Source organism: Mesocricetus auratus, unplaced genomic scaffold (genome assembly GCF_017639785.1).
Source record: "Mesocricetus auratus isolate SY011 unplaced genomic scaffold, BCM_Maur_2.0 Super-Scaffold_100042, whole genome shotgun sequence".
NCBI classification, from domain to species: Eukaryota; Metazoa; Chordata; class Mammalia; order Rodentia; family Cricetidae; genus Mesocricetus; species Mesocricetus auratus.
In genome coordinates, this window is record NW_024429219.1 from 8,519,322 (window position 1) to 8,536,685 (window position 17,364).

Genomic DNA, 17,364 nt, shown 5'->3' on the forward strand with positions numbered 1-17,364 from the left:
TTCAGGAGCTCATAGCAGGGCCCGTGGGTACTGAGGCAGGAGCCTTTCTCCGCAGACACTAACCCCCAAGCCCAGACCTTGTGGGACTGGCTTGTGGACTCACTGGACGTCTGTCTGGCTTCTTCTCCAGCCATGCCACTCCTCAGGCCACACCTGACAGCATGAGGGGCTTGACGACACAAGGGGGCACCGGCCTTGCCCAGGAAGATGCTGCTGGGCTGCTGAAGGTTCCAGAGTCTCCCTCTTCCCAGGCAAGGGAGCCCAGTCCAGACCCAGGTACTGTTTACATGAAGCTGTGGCAGTTTCCCAGGGTGCTGCTATCTGATGAGGGGACCTGGTGCCCAGTGGGAACAGAGGGACATCTCTAGGACACAGCTCCTGAGCCCGAGGCTTATGGGCCAGAGGTTCTGCAAGGCCTACTTCATTCCCAGAATGTCTGAGTGTCCTGCATGCCAGGGTCTGGGACAGGTGCTGGGTGTCCCTGTCCTGTACTGAGGGTGCTTGTGACAGAACAGGTGGTCCCTGCCTGTGGCCCCTAAATGTCCTCTTCGTGGCTCCTATGGTGGAGGACCCCGCTGCTGTTTCGCCCTTCTGCGGAAATGAACAGCATGTTCTAGAGAGACTCACCATGCTTGGCTCATTCAAGCCGCTTTTAGAGGTTGGAGATGTTTCCACCTTGGGGCTTGGAGTGACTAGTGAGTAATGTGTGCGTGTGTGCGCGCATGCGTGTGCGAGCGTGTGTGTGTGTGTGTGTGTGTGTGTGTGTGATGCAGGTGCCACAGTGTGCATCTGGAGGTCAGGGGATGACTCGTGGGAGTCGGTTCTCTTCTTCCACCATGGGGTCCCAGGGATCCAGTTCAGGTCCTCACGCTTGACAGGAAAGGAAGCATCATTACTTGCTGCGCCATCTTGCTGGCCCTTAGGAAACTGCTGGGTACAATTCCCATGCAACCACAGCCTCTCTAATTTGACGTTTTAGAGCACAATCCTGATGGTCTTTGCCAGCTGTAGCCAAGAATTTTGTGTTACGGAGGACTACCACTCATACCTCCCATTATCTCCCACTGCCTCCCATTGACCCCCACTGAGTGCTGGTCAAGTCTTCCTGGGGATTCAAAGTCTCTGGTACTGACTCTAATATGTAATCATCCCTACAGATAAGGCAGAGATGAATATGAACTTGAAGCTGCCATCTCCGGGGACTCTCCCTGACTTCAGCACCTCAGAAAACAGCGAGGAGCCTGCCAGGTGACTCCTAACCCCTCCTGTAGGCAGGATGGAATGGTCCCTTGTATGCTCAGGTCATGCTCAGGGTAGTCTGGGCTGGGTGTGCAGGGGCATCAGGCCTATAGATCTTTGGTGGGGTTGGGGGTTGGGCAGACATGAATGTGTGTTTGTCTCTATAATGTCAGGATTGTAAAGCCAGGAGGTCTAGAAATATAATCCCTGCCTGCACAATGCTGGACAAGGCTGTGCAGATGGTCTGGGTTCCCAGGCTTTCTTTTCCTCTCTAGAGAAAGAATCATCCTCAATTAGACACACCCCTCTTGCATGGCAATTGTGATTATCACTCTTGTCCTGGGTTTCCTTTGGTACAGTACTGCCTCCACCCTGAGCCTCCTGGCAGATGCCCAGACCACCAGCAGAATGCAGCCCACCTCTCCCTTGTCCACAGGAACACCGTTTCTGGATCCAGGTATGACTGCTCATTGTCCAAAGCAAGGGACGGAGGGGTTTCCTCTCAGGGCTATGGCTCAGGTGCGATGTGGAAAGATTGTCCAAGTTTTCTGGCTTCTAAGACTAAGGCTGGGTCTCTGTCCCTTCCTAATACTATTTCATTCTTGGGACAAGACTTTTCATGACTTCACTCTGAAGACCTATAATTACTACCCAAAATATAGTTTCTGGACTGGGGGTATGGCTCAATTGCTGAATATTTATCTCGAGTGCAAAAGATCCTGGGTTGGATCTCTACCAGGGTGTACACAGGGTTTAGTATTGTATGTCTGTAATCCAGTGCTGAGCATGGCAGTGTGTGCGTATAATCCAGTGCTGACTGAGCATGGCAGTGTGTGTATAATCCAGTGCTGACTGAGCATGGCAGTGGGTGTCTGTAATCCAGTGCTGAATGAGCATGGCAGTGTGTCTGTAATCCAGTGCTGAATGAGCATGGCAGTGGGTGTCTGTAATCCAGTGCTGACTGAGCATGGCAGTGGGTGTCTGTAATCTAGTGCTGACTGAGCATGGCAGTGTGTGTGTGTATAATCCAGTGCTGAGCATGGCAGTGTGTGTCTGTAATCCAGTGCTGAATGAGCATGGCAGTGTGTCTGTAATCCAGTGCTGACTTAGCATGGCAGTGTGTGTGTATAATCCAGTGCTGACTGAGCATGGCAGTGTGTGTGTATAATCCAGTGCTGACTGAGCATGGCCGTGTGTGTGTATAATCCAGTGCTGAGTGAGCATGGCAGTGTGTCTGTAATCCAGTGCTGACTGAGCATGTCAGTGTGTGTGTATAATCCAGTGCTGACTTAGCATGGCAGTGTGTGTGTATAATCCAGTGCTGACTGAGCATGGCAGTGTGTGTGTATAATCCAGTGCTGATTTAGCATGGCAGTGTGTGTCTGTAATCCAGTGCTGACTGAGCATCAAGTTGGATCAGGTGGAATCGATGAAGTGGGGCCCCATTTTCTTTCCGGAGTGTTCAGAGATTTCTGGTAGGAAATTCTTTGTTCTCTGTGGAAAACTCAAACGTTAGTGTCAACAAAGAAATTTCAGCTTTTATAGGTATGCATACTGGGAGATGCAACAATAAGGAAGATAGAAAATTAGACTTTCAGAGAAAGAACCGAGTATAAATAAGTAACAGTCCCTAAATTTTTGTTTTCTTCTGTCTTATATCAATTGGCTTCTTGATACAATACAGAAACTCTGAATTTAATTTAACAACATGTTTGGATTTAGAGGAGGAGACTGTGTCCAGCTCCAAAGCCAGCGTTGGTTTAAGTGAATTGGGGCCAAAAGAGTATTAGGAAGTAAAGAGAAATTGATTTTATGAGAATATAAAGAGAATTAGACATTGATAGCAAATATCAGATTCTTCCTTGTTTGATGGTTCTTTAGGCTAGTCATCCTCTCTTCTTTAGGTATCTACACATTCAGTGTCTTCTTGCCTTTGGGAGATGGGGTTTCCTGTTAAGACAAGGACAAAACACTTCCCTTTCCTTTGTGAGGTCTCTATACATCATGGAATATGACTTTGTGGATGAGCTGTCATCTTTCCTCCTCCCGAGGTTCCTCCTGTTCGGATCGAATCTTGATCAATTTTGATGGTATCCAAAACTTTTCTTCTCCTGTGGGAACAAAGGTGAAACCCCTTCCCCAATGTAACACATATCCTGGTTTCCATACTGAGGTCATCACATCCTTGAAATACACCAGCTAATTTAGTTCAGAAGTTTTTTCTGTAGTCCAGTGATCTTTCTGCAGCTGTTTGCCCTTTCTCATTAGCATTAAGAAAGTTTAATGTTAATAAAGCATTATATAATCTGTGTTTGGGGGTCTTTGTTCCCCCTGACTGTTTATGAAGCATTCCTTTTAAAGTGCAGTTAGATCTCTCAACCCCTGCTTGTCCTGTGGGATTGTATGTTATACCAGCTATGTGCTTTATGTTATAATATTTGAAAAACTGTTTCAATTTGCTGGAGATATATGCTGGGGCATTGCCAGTTTTTATTTGTGCAGGCATACCCATAATAGCCGTCACCTCTAAGAGGTATGTGATAACAAAATCAGCCTTTTCAGAGCTAAGAGCAATAGCCCATTGAAACCTCAAAAATGTGTCTCAAAATATGGTGCACATATTTTGGACTTCTAAATTCTGGAAAGTAAAACACATCCATTTGCCAATTTCATTTCTGTGAATACCTTTGGGATTACTGCCTGCTGCTGATGGAGTTTGATTATAGAATGAACAGGTGGGGCAGTTCCTTATTATTTCCTTGGCTTGTTGCCAAGTGATGGAAAAATCCTTTGTTAAGCCTTTACTATTAACATGGTGTTTTTTATGAAATGCTGAAGCTTCTAGCACACTTCCTATTAGTAAACAACCAGTCTCATCATTACCTTGTGCTGGAGGACCTGGCAGACCCGTATGGGATCTGATGTGTGTAATAAATATAGGATGAGTTCTATTCCTGATAGTTTACTGCAATTGTATAAACAATGGAGCTAATTCCATATCATCAGGAATAAATTTAGTGATTTTAATCTTTAACACAACTCTCTCTGCATATTGAGAATCAGTAACTATATATATATATATATTTGGTTTTTACTAGACAGGGTTTCTCTGTATTGTTTTGGAGGCTATCGGTCCAGCCCGGCCTCGAACTCACAGAGATCCGCCTGCCTCTGCCTCCCGAGCGCTAGGATTAAAGGCATGCACCACCAACACCCGGCTCGAGAATCAGTAACTATATTAAGAGGCTCTGTAAAATCCATAAATACCTTGAGAATGGCGTACAATTCTGCCTTTTGTGCAGAGTTGTGAGGTCTTTGAACTACCTTACTTATATTTCCTGATTTATAACCTGCTTTTCTTGAATTGTTTGCATCAGTGTGGAATGTAGGGACTCCAGAGATTGGCATTTTTCTTACAATACATGGAAGGATCCATATTGTTTCCTTTATGAATTTGATTCTCTTTGTTTTGGGATAATTGTTACTAATCGTTCCCAAAAAGTTACTGTAAGCCCTTTGCCAATATTCATTATCCTTCTATAAGGAGGAAATTTCTTCATTAGTTAAAGGTACATTAATCTGTGTTGGGTCCCTTCCAGTTAGTTGACAAAGCCTTTTAAAATCAAATCAGAGATCTTTTCTATATATATCTTCAGTTTTTTATTCTGTTTATGTGGCAGAAATATCCATTATAATATGATATCTTTCCTCTGCATTAAAATCCCTAAGGGGTATTCTCTAGATGGTAAAATAATCAGAATACAGTCCGGTTTGGATCCACATGGTCCACATGTGCTTCCAGTATTCTCTTTTGTACCCATTCTCATTCTTTTCAGCATTAGCTGATAATATTCGTGGACTACTTAAGTCTTTGTCTCCTTTTAGGGTCATTTTTAGGTATCTTAAATCATGCCCTTCTACTTCAATAATAGTCTGTAGTTGAGAAATTTCTCCTAGTAGTTTTTGAAGATCATTAAGAATCTGGTTGATTTGAACTTTTTGTGGTCTAATTCTTTGTGGATCTATTTTATAATATAAATAATTAATAGAATCTCCCCTTTGTATTTTTTCAGGGGAAATCTGTAATTCCCAGTGAGGTGAAATTTCCTTTACTGACTCAAACATCTTTTCCAATGTTCCTTCTTTTGAATCAGCCAACAGTATATCATCCATATAAGGGTAAACTATGGATTGTGGAAATTGTTTGTGAATTACTTCCAAAGGTTTTTGCACTACATACTATCACAAAATAGGACTATTTAACATTCCCTGTAGCAAAACCTTCCATCGAAATCACCTAACTGGTTGAGAATTGTTATAGGTAGTCACTGTGAAGGCAAATTTTTCCCTATCTTTTTCTTGTAAAGGTATAATGAAGAAGCAGTCTTTTAGATCAGTTACTATAATTGGCCATCCTTTAGGTATCAGAGGAGGTAATGGCATTCCAGGCTGTAGAGAGCCCATAGGCTGAATTACTTTATTGATGGCTCTCAGATTAGTAAGCATCCTCCATTTACCAGACTTCTTTTTAATAATAAATATAGGAGAATTCCATGAACTGGTAGATTCTTCAATATGTCCAGCATTTAGCTGTTCATGAACCAGCTTTTCTAAAGCCTCTAGCTTCTCTGAGGTCACAGGCCATTGCCCTGCCCAGACAGATTCATCTGTTGACCATTTTAAGGGTAGTGCATTTGGTTCTTCTGTAGGTTTGGCACTAGCATCCTGTTTCTGTACAGCCTGTATGTTTGGCATCTGTTTTCTGTAGTGCCTTACAATATTTTTTCTACCACCAAGAGCTTGTTTATGATTCATATCAGATACAGGAGGAATGTTAACTGGATATTCCATTGTTGCAATATATCACGACCCCAGAGATTTATAGGGATGTCTGTGACATATGGCCTCAGTCTTCCTCTTTGTTCTTCTAGCCCTATAAAGTCAACCCATCACGTGCTCTTTTTTACTTGAGATAGGGTTCCAATCCCTAAGAATTTAACATTTACTTCTTGTAGGGGCCATCTTAGAGGTCAGGATCTTTGAGTTATGATGGTAACATCAGAACCAGTGTCTTCAATTCTGATAATCACCTTATTATTCACTTTAACTGGTAATTTGGGTCCTGTGTGCCAAAATATACATTTTTTGCTTCCTCCAGATATGATTGATTCATTCTCAGTAGCTAATCTATCATCCAAAGCAGTATTATTCTTTACAATAGGCAGTGGATCTTCTAATTGTCCTGGGAGAGATTGTCTTCCACAGTGACTGGGAATGACTGACCACTTTTGACATGGGGGCCTTCAAGAGTCCCTCAAGAGGTTTACCGATTATAAAGGGTTACCTTGTTTTTGTGATCGACCTACATTTGTTGGTTCAGTGTCATCTTTTGCCACATCTCCTACAAAATCCAGAAGGCTGAGGCCTTCTGTATGAATGACTCCTAGGAGAAGCATCTTTTCTAGGAATGCTTTGCTTACAATTCCTACTTGCATGTCCTATTCCACCACAGTTAAATCATCTGGTATTTTGATGTCTTTTTAAACTTCTGGAGATTGCCTCTCCTACCCAAGTTTCTATATCCTCACGGTTAAGGCATTTGGCATCTTGGTGCCTCTTCAGACATTTAGAAATTGCCTCTCGCTGGTCGTTGGTGGTGCAGGCCTTTAAACCCAGCACTCATGAGGCAGAGGCAGGTGAATCTCTGTGAGTTCAAGACCAACCTGGTCTACAAGAGCTAGTTCCAGGACAGCCTCCAAAGCCACAGAGAAACCCTGTCTCGAAAAAAACAAAACAAAACAAAAAAAGAAATTGCCTCTCCTACCCAAGCTTCTGTATCTTGATCTTTATACCCAATATTAGCTGTATACAAGATTCATTCATCCATGGCTGGAGTGATGACTTAGTAGTTAAAAGCACTGACTGCTATTCCAGAGGACCTGAGTTCAATTCCCAGCACCCACATGGCAGCTAACAACTGTCTGTAACTCCAAGGTCTGACACCTTCACACAGATGTACATGCAGGCAAAACACCAATACAAAAAAAAGACACATTCATCCAATGGTGCTGATCTGATTTTTAATGGCCAAAGTACCTGTTTGCATTGTGGATTTGCATTCTCATAAGCTAGAGATTCTATACGTATTCTCCTAGAACCTGAGTCAGTTACCTGTAATTCTACTCCTCTGGATAGTCTTTCCAAAAATTCAGTAAACCTTTCTCTTGGACCCTGTACCACCTTGGTATAAGGTTCTATTTTTCTCTCCTGGTTCATGAACCTTATCCAAAGCAAACCTCTTTCATGCCCTGTTGCTTGTATGTCTGATTCTGATGTTGGAGGTTTTCTGAGACCTGCAATCTATTAATTATTGTTTCCCTGAGTGCTTGAAGTTCTTGGGTCAAATAAATTTCCAAGGACTTCATAGAATCTGTCAGGTTCTTGGATTCATCATTCATACGTGATTCCAAACATGTAATATTCTCATTCTTAGATGTTATCTGAATGGCATGTAAGTCACCTTCCAGGAACAGTATTCTATCTGATAGCTGGTCATTATCCTCAGACATGGAATGAAATTCTTTTTGTAAGTTTTCCAATCTGAAGTTCCAGTCCTTGAGTTTTATTAATTGAGTTATCAGACATGGAACAAGTTGCTTTTGATAGCCTTGTCATGCCATCCTGAATTGATCCTATTTTGGTCATTAGGGCAGCAGTCATGGAACCAATCCTGTCCCCTAGGTGGCCATTGTTATATTCTAAGGTGCTCAACCTGTCTGTCATGTCCCCATTGTCCTCAAGATTTTAAATTCTTGTCTCTAATTTACTAATAGTTTGCACAACTTCCCTGCTTTCAGCCCTATGATCAAGCCCTCCCTTCCAGGATATTATGTGGATTATGAAGCTAATCATTAGCATTAGACATAAATATATTAGGGGCATGTTATAATCCTCTCCCAGGATGCCATTCGGATAAGAAACAATGAGATCCCTAATGTTCTGCATTGTAAGATTATCCGCCATTTGTACAGAGTATAGTTAATCTTAAACTACCAGAATGCAAAGCTTACCTTCAGCAATTTCGGGCTGACGTGTGGACTTTTACTTGCAGTAACTGTATTTGGCTATCAGGTGGTGCAGGAGTACCACCAAACACATTTCCATCACAAGTATTTTCCCAGTGGAATCTGAAAAATCCTAAGTAGCTTTTACAGAACTTTAGCAATAAGGATTTTCTTAAAAGGAAGGGAAAAGAGCCCTGGTGCAGATTGTGGGAACCTGTGGGGAGGAGGGGGCTGAGTTCTGCAGGCCGCCAGAAAGGGAGAACGCCATTGCTCGAGAAATCTGGGGCGGGCTCTTGTGGTTCCATGGTGGCAGCAGGAGCCGGAGGCGCTGGCAAGCAGGGACTCGGTGACTCTGGGGTGTGTGGGGCTGGATCTGGCAGCAACCGGAAAACAAAGGATATGGGACCCCGTTTGGCGGAAGATAACCGGGCTGAGCAGGAGAATGGGACTGAGTTGGGAGTCCCTGGTGATTTAGGAGGAACTCTAGGGCTGCCAAGATGCACAGGGCCATAGGCTGGGTAAACTTTTTTCCTGACTCCCGACACCAGATATCTTGGAATATGGAGCAATACAAGGTAGGTTGTTATAGGATATTTTATTGAGGTAGAAGTCAGTTACATGAGAAGCCAAGAGTCCCGAGAACCAAAGGCCTGCTCTCTGCTCTCTGAGACGTGACCAGAAACCAGAGTGTGTCTCCTTCCCCTCAGCTCTTTTATTGCTTGTACATTCTACATAACTGTGACCACGCCCAAATGGGCATGGTCAGATCTATGGGTATGTAAGATTTCTTCCTTCAGCAGTGTGTGTCTGTAATCCAGTGCTGAGCATGGCAGTGTGTGTCTGTAATCCAGTGCTGACTGAGCATGGCAGTGTGTGTCTGTAATCCAGTGCTGACTGAGCATGGCAGTGTGTGTCTGTAATCCAGTGCTGACTGAGCATGGCAGTGTGTGTATAATCCAGTGCTGAATGAGCATGGCAGTGTGTGTCTGTAATCCAGTGCTGACTGAGCATGGCAGTGTGTGTATAATCCAGTGCTGAGTGAGCATGGCAGTGGGTGTCTGTAATCCAGTGCTGACTGAGCATGGCAGTGTGTGTCTGTAATCCAGTGCTGACTGAGCATGGCAGTGTGTGTCTGTAATCCAGTGCTGACTGAGCATGGCAGTGTGTGTCTGTAATCCAGTGCTGACTGAGCATGGCAGTGTGTGTATAATCCAGTGCTGAGTGAGCATGGCAGTGGGTGTCTGTAATCCAGTGCTGACTGAGCATGGCAGTGTGTGTCTGTAATCCAGTGCTGACTGAGCATGGCAGTGTGTGTCTGTAATCCAGTGCTGACTGAGCATGGCAGTGTGTGTCTGTAATCCAGTGCTGAATGAGCATGGCAGTGTGTGTCTGTAATCCAGTGCTGAATGAGCATGGCAGTGTGTGTCTGTAATCCAGTGCTGACTGAGCATGGCAGTGTGTGTCTGTAATCCAGTGCTGACTGAGCATGGCAGTGTGTGTATAATCCAGTGCTGACTGAGCATGGCAGTGTGTGTCTGTAATCCAGTGCTGACTGAGCATGGCAGTGTGTGTCTGTAATCCAGTGCTGACTGAGCATGGCAGTGTGTGTATAATCCAGTGCTGAGTGAGCATGGCAGTGGGTGTCTGTAATCCAGTGCTGACTGAGCATGGCAGTGTGTGTCTGTAATCCAGTGCTGACTGAGCATGGCAGTGTGTGTCTGTAATCCAGTGCTGACTGAGCATGGCAGTGTGTGTCTGTAATCCAGTGCTGAATGAGCATGGCAGTGTGTGTCTGTAATCCAGTGCTGACTGAGCATGGCAGTGTGTGTCTGTAATCCAGTGCTGACTGAGCTTGGCAGTGGGTGTCTGTAATCCAGTGCTGACTGAGCTTGGCAGTGTGTGTCTGTAATCCAGTGCTGACTGATCTTGGCAGTGTGTGTATATAATCCAGTGCTGACTGAGCATGGCAGTGTGTGTGTATAATCCAGTGCTGACTGAGCTTGGCGGTGTGTGTCTGTAATCCAGTGCTGACTGAGCTTGGCAGTGTGTGTGTATAATCCAGTGCTGAGTGAGCATGGCAGTGTGTCTGTAATCCAGTGCTGACTGAGCATGGCGGTGTGTCTGTAATCCAGTGCTGATTTAGCATGGCAGTGTGTGTCTGTAATCCAGTGCTGACTGAGCTTGGTAGTGTGTGTCTGTAATCCAGCGCTGACTGAGCTTGGCAGTGTGTGTGTATAATCCAGTGCTGACTGAGCATGGCAGTGTGTCTTTAATCCAGTGCTGACTGAGCATGGCGGTGTGTGTCTGTAATCCAGTGCTGACTGAGCTTGGCAGTGGGTGTCTGTAATCCAGTGCTGACTGAGCTTGGCAGTGGGTGTCTGTAATCCCAATACTGAGAGGTGGAGGTGGAGACTTTCAAGGTTGGGCCAGTCTGATGGCTCACTTGCCATCTGCCCTGCCCAAGGATGTAAACTTAAGAACCTGAGTTTGATCCCCAGAAATTATGTAGAGGTGGAAGGAGATAACTGATTCCACATACCCAACCTAACACACACACACACACACACACACACACACACACACACACACACACACACACACGGAAATTCTTTGAAACACAACAAAAAACTTGAGGTATGGTAGCACATGCTTTTAATCCAGCACTCAGGTGGCAGAGGCAGGTGGATCTCTGTAAATTCAGAGTCAGCCTGGTCTACATGTCCAGTTCCAGGTCAGTTAGTGTTGACCTAGTGAGCTCCTGTCTCAAGAAAATAAATAGTTGTTAAAGGTCACCTTCTGCTGTGTAGCCAGTTCAAGGCCAGTGTGGGTCACATGAAACCCTATTTAAGAACAAGTTGCTGAATGACTAGGAGCTTAATTCCTTTCTTCCTCAGTGTCTTCAGATGTAAAATGAAAAGCGAGTAGGCACCCAGGGCTGTCCGTATGCAGCACATGCATGGTCTGCATGTTACCGGAACTGACTTCTCCCTAAGAGGCAGTTGGTTTCAGGACTAGCAGTACTAGTTATGAACACAAGGTGGCGATAGTTCTCAAGTTAACAGTTCTTAGTGCGCCATAGAAAAGTCTTTGAGGGTTGGGTGTAGAGTGAAGCCTTCCCGCCAGCCTGGTTCCAGAGCCGCATCAGTCCCAAATGAACACACAGGACGCTGTATTAATTATGAAGCTGTTGGCTGTTTGCTTGGTTTCTTACTGGCTATCTCTGATTTAAGTATTTAACCCATAATTGCTAATCTAAGTATTTCTCTTATCGGAGAAAAGGGTCCGGACCTCTTACTCCTATGGCGGCTACATCATGACTCCCTGTGTTTCTCCTTCCCAGAATCCTCCTCAACTCCTAGTCCCACCTATCTTGCTTCCCTATTGGCCAACAGTGCTTTATTCAACAACCAATAAGAGACAAATTTCAGAATGACATCTCCCATCAGCTGTGGCTGTGGCTCAGTAGGCAGAATGCTTGCCTAACGTGCCAGAGGGCCTGGGCTCCATTCCCAGCGCCACGGAAGGCCAGTGTGGTAGTGCACACCTGTTACCCAGTTCTGAGGAGGCGGAGGTAGGAAATCCTGAGATCCTGACTGTCTTTGGCTGCACAGCAAGTTTGAGGCAACACCTGGGACCTGCACCCAATTAGGCATTGCATAGTTAAGATCAACAGAGTAGGCTATGTAAGGGCACAGGTGTGGGCCAAGCTAGGTTCAGTGGGGGAGCATTAGGCCCTGTGTTAGATCCTTGTTATTGCGGACGTTGCGTGTGTGTGTGTGCGCGCATGCGCGTGCGCGTGCATGTGCGTGCGTGTGTGTGTGTGTGTGTGTGTGTGCGTGTGTGTGTAAAAAGAATGAGGGGCACTGAAGCCACCTGGGTGGTGGGTGGTGACTCTCAAGGTGACTTCAGACAAGTTTCAGTTTCCCTCCTTTGGCTTCGAAAAGAAGTTCGTTCATGCATGTGATGTCTGAGTGTGCATGTCCGTGTCATGGCGCATGTGTGGAAGTTGGAGAGCAACTTTTGTGGGGTCCCCTCCTTCCACCTTTGGGTGGGTTCTGGATATTGAACTCAGGTAGTCAGACTTGCAGCGGGTGCTCTACCCTCTGAGCCATCCCACCAGCCCTCTCCTTTGTTTTAACAGAGAGAACACGTGCTAAGCCTGCCCTCAGGAGCTGATGGTCTCAGAGTTTTTCTAACCAGCCCTCACCCTCCCTATCCCAACTAGCCATGGATCTCAGCCTTCTGGAGGCGCTCTCTCTCTCTCTCTCTCTCTCTCTCTCTCTCTCTCTCTCTCTCTCTCTCTCTCTCTCTCTCTCTTTCTCTCTCTTGAGACAAGGTTTCTCTGTATTGTTTTGGAGGCTGTCCTGGAACTCGCTCTGTAGACCAGGCTGGCCTTGAACTCACAGAGATCCACCTGCCTCTGCCTCCCGAGTGCTGGGATTAAAGGTGTGCGCCACTAACACCTCAGCTTTATTCTGGCTCTTTTTTTATTTTTTTTACTTTTATTTATTTATCTATTTATTTATTTATTTTGGGGGGTGGTTTGAGACAAAATTTCTCTGTGTAACAGTGCTGGCTGTCCTGGCACTCACTTTGTAGACCAGGCTGGCCTTGAACTCACTGAGACCCTCCAGCCTCTGCCTGCCAAGTGCTAGGACTAAAGGCATGCACCACCACCGCTTAGCTTTATTTTATTTTGGTATGGGGTCCCACTATGTAGCCTTGGCTGGCCTGGAGCTAGCTCTGTAGACCAGGCTCACCTCAGACTCACAGAGATCCACCTACCTCTGCCTCCCTACTGCTGGGATTACAGGCATGCACCACCATGTCTGGCTTGTTCTGATTCCTTGATGCCTTAATGTCCCACCCTCTAAATGGCTTGTTTTTCTCACTTTCTGAGTTAGCTCACCAGCTTCCTGAAGTCAGGTGATGGGGGTGGGGGCAGATAAGGACTCAATCAGATGGTCCAGCCTGAGGAAGGTCCAGGACTGCCCACCTCAGTGGGACCCATGTCCCTGGAGGAAGGAGGAAGTGGGCTGTGCCTAGGGCTGTCCTGAATGGTTGCGGGGAAGGACCCTGGCTCCTCGCTGTCCACAGAGTACAGGATGGCTCTGTGTTTCAGGGCCCATGCTCTTCTGGGCGGCCATGGCCATGCTGCTGCTTGGCTCCAGCTCCTTCTTCCTGTGTTACTGGAAGGCCTGCAGGAGGCGGATCCAGCAGAGTGAGTGTGCACGTGTCTTGGGGTCCTGGGAGGGGGGGCTGCTTTATGTCGGCCTGGCCTGGGTGCCTGCCCTGCCTGTCCCTACCCTGCGGCTCACCCGCTAAAGCCCCACTCCCGGTATCTCTGCAGAGTTCCACCTGGACTACATAGCCCAGAACTTCCAGCCGAAGATGGAGCAGGTGGGTGAGTATCCAGTAGTTAGTGCAAAGGGAAGCCTGGGCCAGGATGGACACGTGCATGACCATCGCAGGCTCTGGGGCTGGGCCGACTCGCACCAGAACACTGTCCACCAAGGGGGTTTTGAGTTGGAGAAGTTTCATAAGTAATGTGCTCGTACCTCCGGAGCGCTCCCCAGTCGAGGGGATTTTTGTATTTTGATGGTTTCAAGCTTGTTTCCATGAGCTGCCTGGCAGGGCTTATTGAAACCAGTGTTTGCTTTCTTGACATTTTTCTAGTATTAGAGTTTCCATTGCCGTCAGTTAATTTTTTTCTCTCTCCAAACATTCGTGAGAACAGTTTTGTTATAACAAGAAAGACAGAAAAAAAAAAGATTAAAAAAAAAGAAAGAAAGAAAAACACCCGGAAGAATCTGGGCTTACAAGGAACTGAGTGAGTCTGGAGTCAATGGTTGTGTTTGGGTCTGGTTCTGAACCTCTGGCTTCCAGTGGGTCCCTTGATGTCTGGGTTTCAAAGACTGAAATGAGAGAAGGCTTAAATCAGGGTGAGCATACAGGGACCAGGTGACCATATCTTGGGCAAGGGTGGGCATGGTCATAGTAGGGTGGGCCTGAGCAGGGTGGGCATGGCCAGGGTAGGGTGGGCATGGCTAGGATAGGGTGGGCATGGTCAGGGTAGGGTGGGCATGGCCTGAGCAGGGTGGGCATGGCTAGGATAGGGTGGGCATGGTCAGGGTAGGGTGTGCATGATCAGGGTAGGGTGTGCATGGTCACGGTAGGGTGGGCATGGCCTGAGCAGGGTGGGCATGGCTAGGATAGGGTGTGCATGGCCAGGGTAGGATGGGTATGGCCTAGGTAGGGTGGGCATGGCCTGGGTAGGGTGGGCATGGCCTGGGTAGGATTGGCATGGCCTGAGAATGATTGGCATGGCCTGAGCAGGGTGGACATGGCTAGGGTAAGGTGGGCATGGCCTGGGCAGCGAGGGTCTGTCCTGGAGCAATGGCTTGTAAAGGAGCATTTATTCATTTCATTGCTGTCGCCATGAGCACGTCTTCAGTACAGGCTTTGTCTGGGGACCGGCTGTCCTAGATCGTCCAACCTTGTAGACAAGTGTGACAGCTATTAAGAGCGGACAGCCAGAGGGGCAGGCATAGGTGTTCCAGCCCCACTCGCTCCTCCTCTGCACGGGGACTGTCATTCCCCAAGTGGGGGAATAGGAGCAGGAACCTATGGTCTGAACAGGCGCAAATCAGGTGCCTGTCACCTGTCACCTGTATTGGCCCGACATTACAGGAAGTGTCCCTCAGTACCTTTGCAGAGGACAGACACAATCACATTTTACTCCTGGGGTGGCCTTTTCAGCACCCAGCCACCACTGTCTTCATTCCCCAGATGAACTACGTGAGGCACAGGAAGATGAGATCATCAGGCAAAGGCCACTTGAGAGCTGACAGCACGGTAGAAATTTGCTGTTATTGTCACTGGGGTTTCCATGAACAGGGCGTCTCATTCTCAGGACTGTTGACATTTGTCAGAGAAGAGTCGTTTGCTGTACAGAGCTTGGGCTGGGCGTTGTAAGATGTTTAGCAGCCTACCAGATGCCAGGAGCACCTCTCCTCAGCTGTGACACCCCCAGAGTGTACCAGAGCAGCCAGCCCATCTTTTCATCTTATCTCTAATTCATTGATCTTGACAGGGTCTCTTGTAGCTCAGGCTGACCTCAAACTTGCTATGCAGCTGAGGATGGCCTTGAACTTCTAACCCTCTTGCCTTTGAAGTGCTGAGATTACAAGGGTTGTGCTGACACACCCAGTTTATGTGTAGCTGGAGACTGAACCTATGGCCTCATACATGCTAGGAAAGTGCTCCAACGGAGTCACGTCCCCAGCCACCAGTCCTTCCCCAATACCTTGACTGTCTTTTTAAAATTGTTGTTAACAATGTGTCCATGGGGGCAGGTGTGTGTGTGTGTGTGTGTGTGTGTGTGTGTGTGTGTGTGTGGTTGCCTGTAGGACTTAAGGGTGGTTGTGAGCCACTTGGCGTGTGTGCTAGAAATTGAGCTAGAGTTCTCTGAAGAACAGTATGTGCTCTTTTTTGATGATTTTTTTTTGAGAAAGTTTCTCTATGTAGCCCTGGCTATCCTGGAACTCACTTTGCAGACCAGGGTGTCCTTGAACTCACAGAAATCCACTTGCCTCTGCCTCCTGAGCTAGGACTAAAGGCATGTGCCGCGATGCCTGGCTAAGCAATAATGCTCTTAACCATAGAGCCATCTCTCCAGTCCCAACCTTGCTGTTACCACAGGAAGGATGGAGGCTGAAGAAAAATTCTTTTGCTCTGATAGAATTGCAGATTTTCAGAGAGTTGTAAACACAGTACGGAAAACTTACCTTTTCCAAAACAGTTTTGGGAGTATCTTACCAGGCTCCGTTTCTTATCACCCTTGAATTCCTCCCTGTGTGTTTCATAATAGCCAGGGCACTGAAGTAAGACCACTGGAATCATAGAAATTAGCTTATTCCGTCACCACCAATGTGTGCTCATGCCAGACAGTGTGTGTTTGCTTATTTGTTGTTTCATCATTGGTCTTCTTCTTCTTCTTCTTCTTCTTCTTCTTCTTCTTCTTCTTCTTCTTCTTCTTCTTCTTCTTCTTCTTCTTCTTCCTCCTCCTCCTCCTCACCTTCCTCCTCCTTCTCCTCTTCTTCCCTCTCCTCCTCCCCCTTTTCTTCCTCTTCCTGTTTTTGAGACAGTGTCTCTCTGTATAGCCCTGCCTGTCCTGGAACTCATTCTCTAGACCAGGCTGGCCTCGAACTCAGAGAGATCTGCCTGCATCTACCTCCCAAGTGTTGGGATTAAAGGCGTCTGCCATCATCACACAGGACCAGACTGGGTTTCTCGATGTGGTCCAATAATGTCTTTGGTTGGGACCCTGTGCTGCCTTTGACAGGTTTGTGGGGTCCACTCTAGTCTGGGTCAGTTGGATCCTGTGCTGCCTTTGACAGGTTTGTGGGGTCCCCTCTAGTCTGGGTCAGATCCCAGGCTCTTTCTTTGGTATCACTGCCTTGACACCAGGTAGGATCATGAGCTGACCCCGCCTGTGGCCCTGACCCAGGTTCAGTCTCGTCTCACTGAAAATGGAGTTGGGTGTCAGTCTGACGCTGGGCTCTTTGGGGGGCTTCCTGCCCGCTTCCCGGTTGCTTGGCACATTCTTGCAGGTGCAGGCGCCAGGCTGCATGGCTTGGCCATGACTGTGAAAGGAGGGTTTTGAGACTTCTGCTTTCTGTCATGCTCTTGTTTCCTTGTTAGTGTGTATACTGACATCTGTGTGGATTCATGGGTTTCTTTCACTATTTGAATGTGGCCATCATTGTAGCAGACTCTTGATCACTATCCCAGAGCTGGGAAGCAGGAATCCCTCAGGACCTGTCCTTGTCCTCTGGAGTTGGCAATACCTTCCTTTGTCTGTTTCTGATTTTCTTGAGATAGGGTCTCACATAGCCCAGGTGTCCTCAGACGTGTCATGTAGCTGAGACTAGCCTTGAACTTGTGTCTTTTTATATTTATATTTGTATTTTTTTTGCTTGTTTGTTTGAGCCTGGCTCTTGCCATGTAGCCCTAGCTGCCATGAATATAGGGGTCCACATGCTTCTACCTCCCAGGTTCC

General features: G+C 46.7%; 1 protein-coding gene across 1 annotated transcript in view; it reads left to right on the plus strand.

Moving 5' to 3' along the window:
- Positions 1-17,364, plus strand: part of Tnfrsf8 (TNF receptor superfamily member 8) — a 55,892-nt gene that overhangs the window by 25,216 nt on the left and 13,312 nt on the right. The window contains exons 6-10 of the mRNA XM_021232533.2: positions 131-276; positions 1,158-1,248; positions 1,599-1,696; positions 13,426-13,524; positions 13,654-13,707. Of these exons, the coding sequence (XP_021088192.1) occupies positions 131-276; positions 1,158-1,248; positions 1,599-1,696; positions 13,426-13,524; positions 13,654-13,707 (488 nt within the window). The remainder of the gene's footprint in view (positions 1-130; positions 277-1,157; positions 1,249-1,598; positions 1,697-13,425; positions 13,525-13,653; positions 13,708-17,364) is intronic.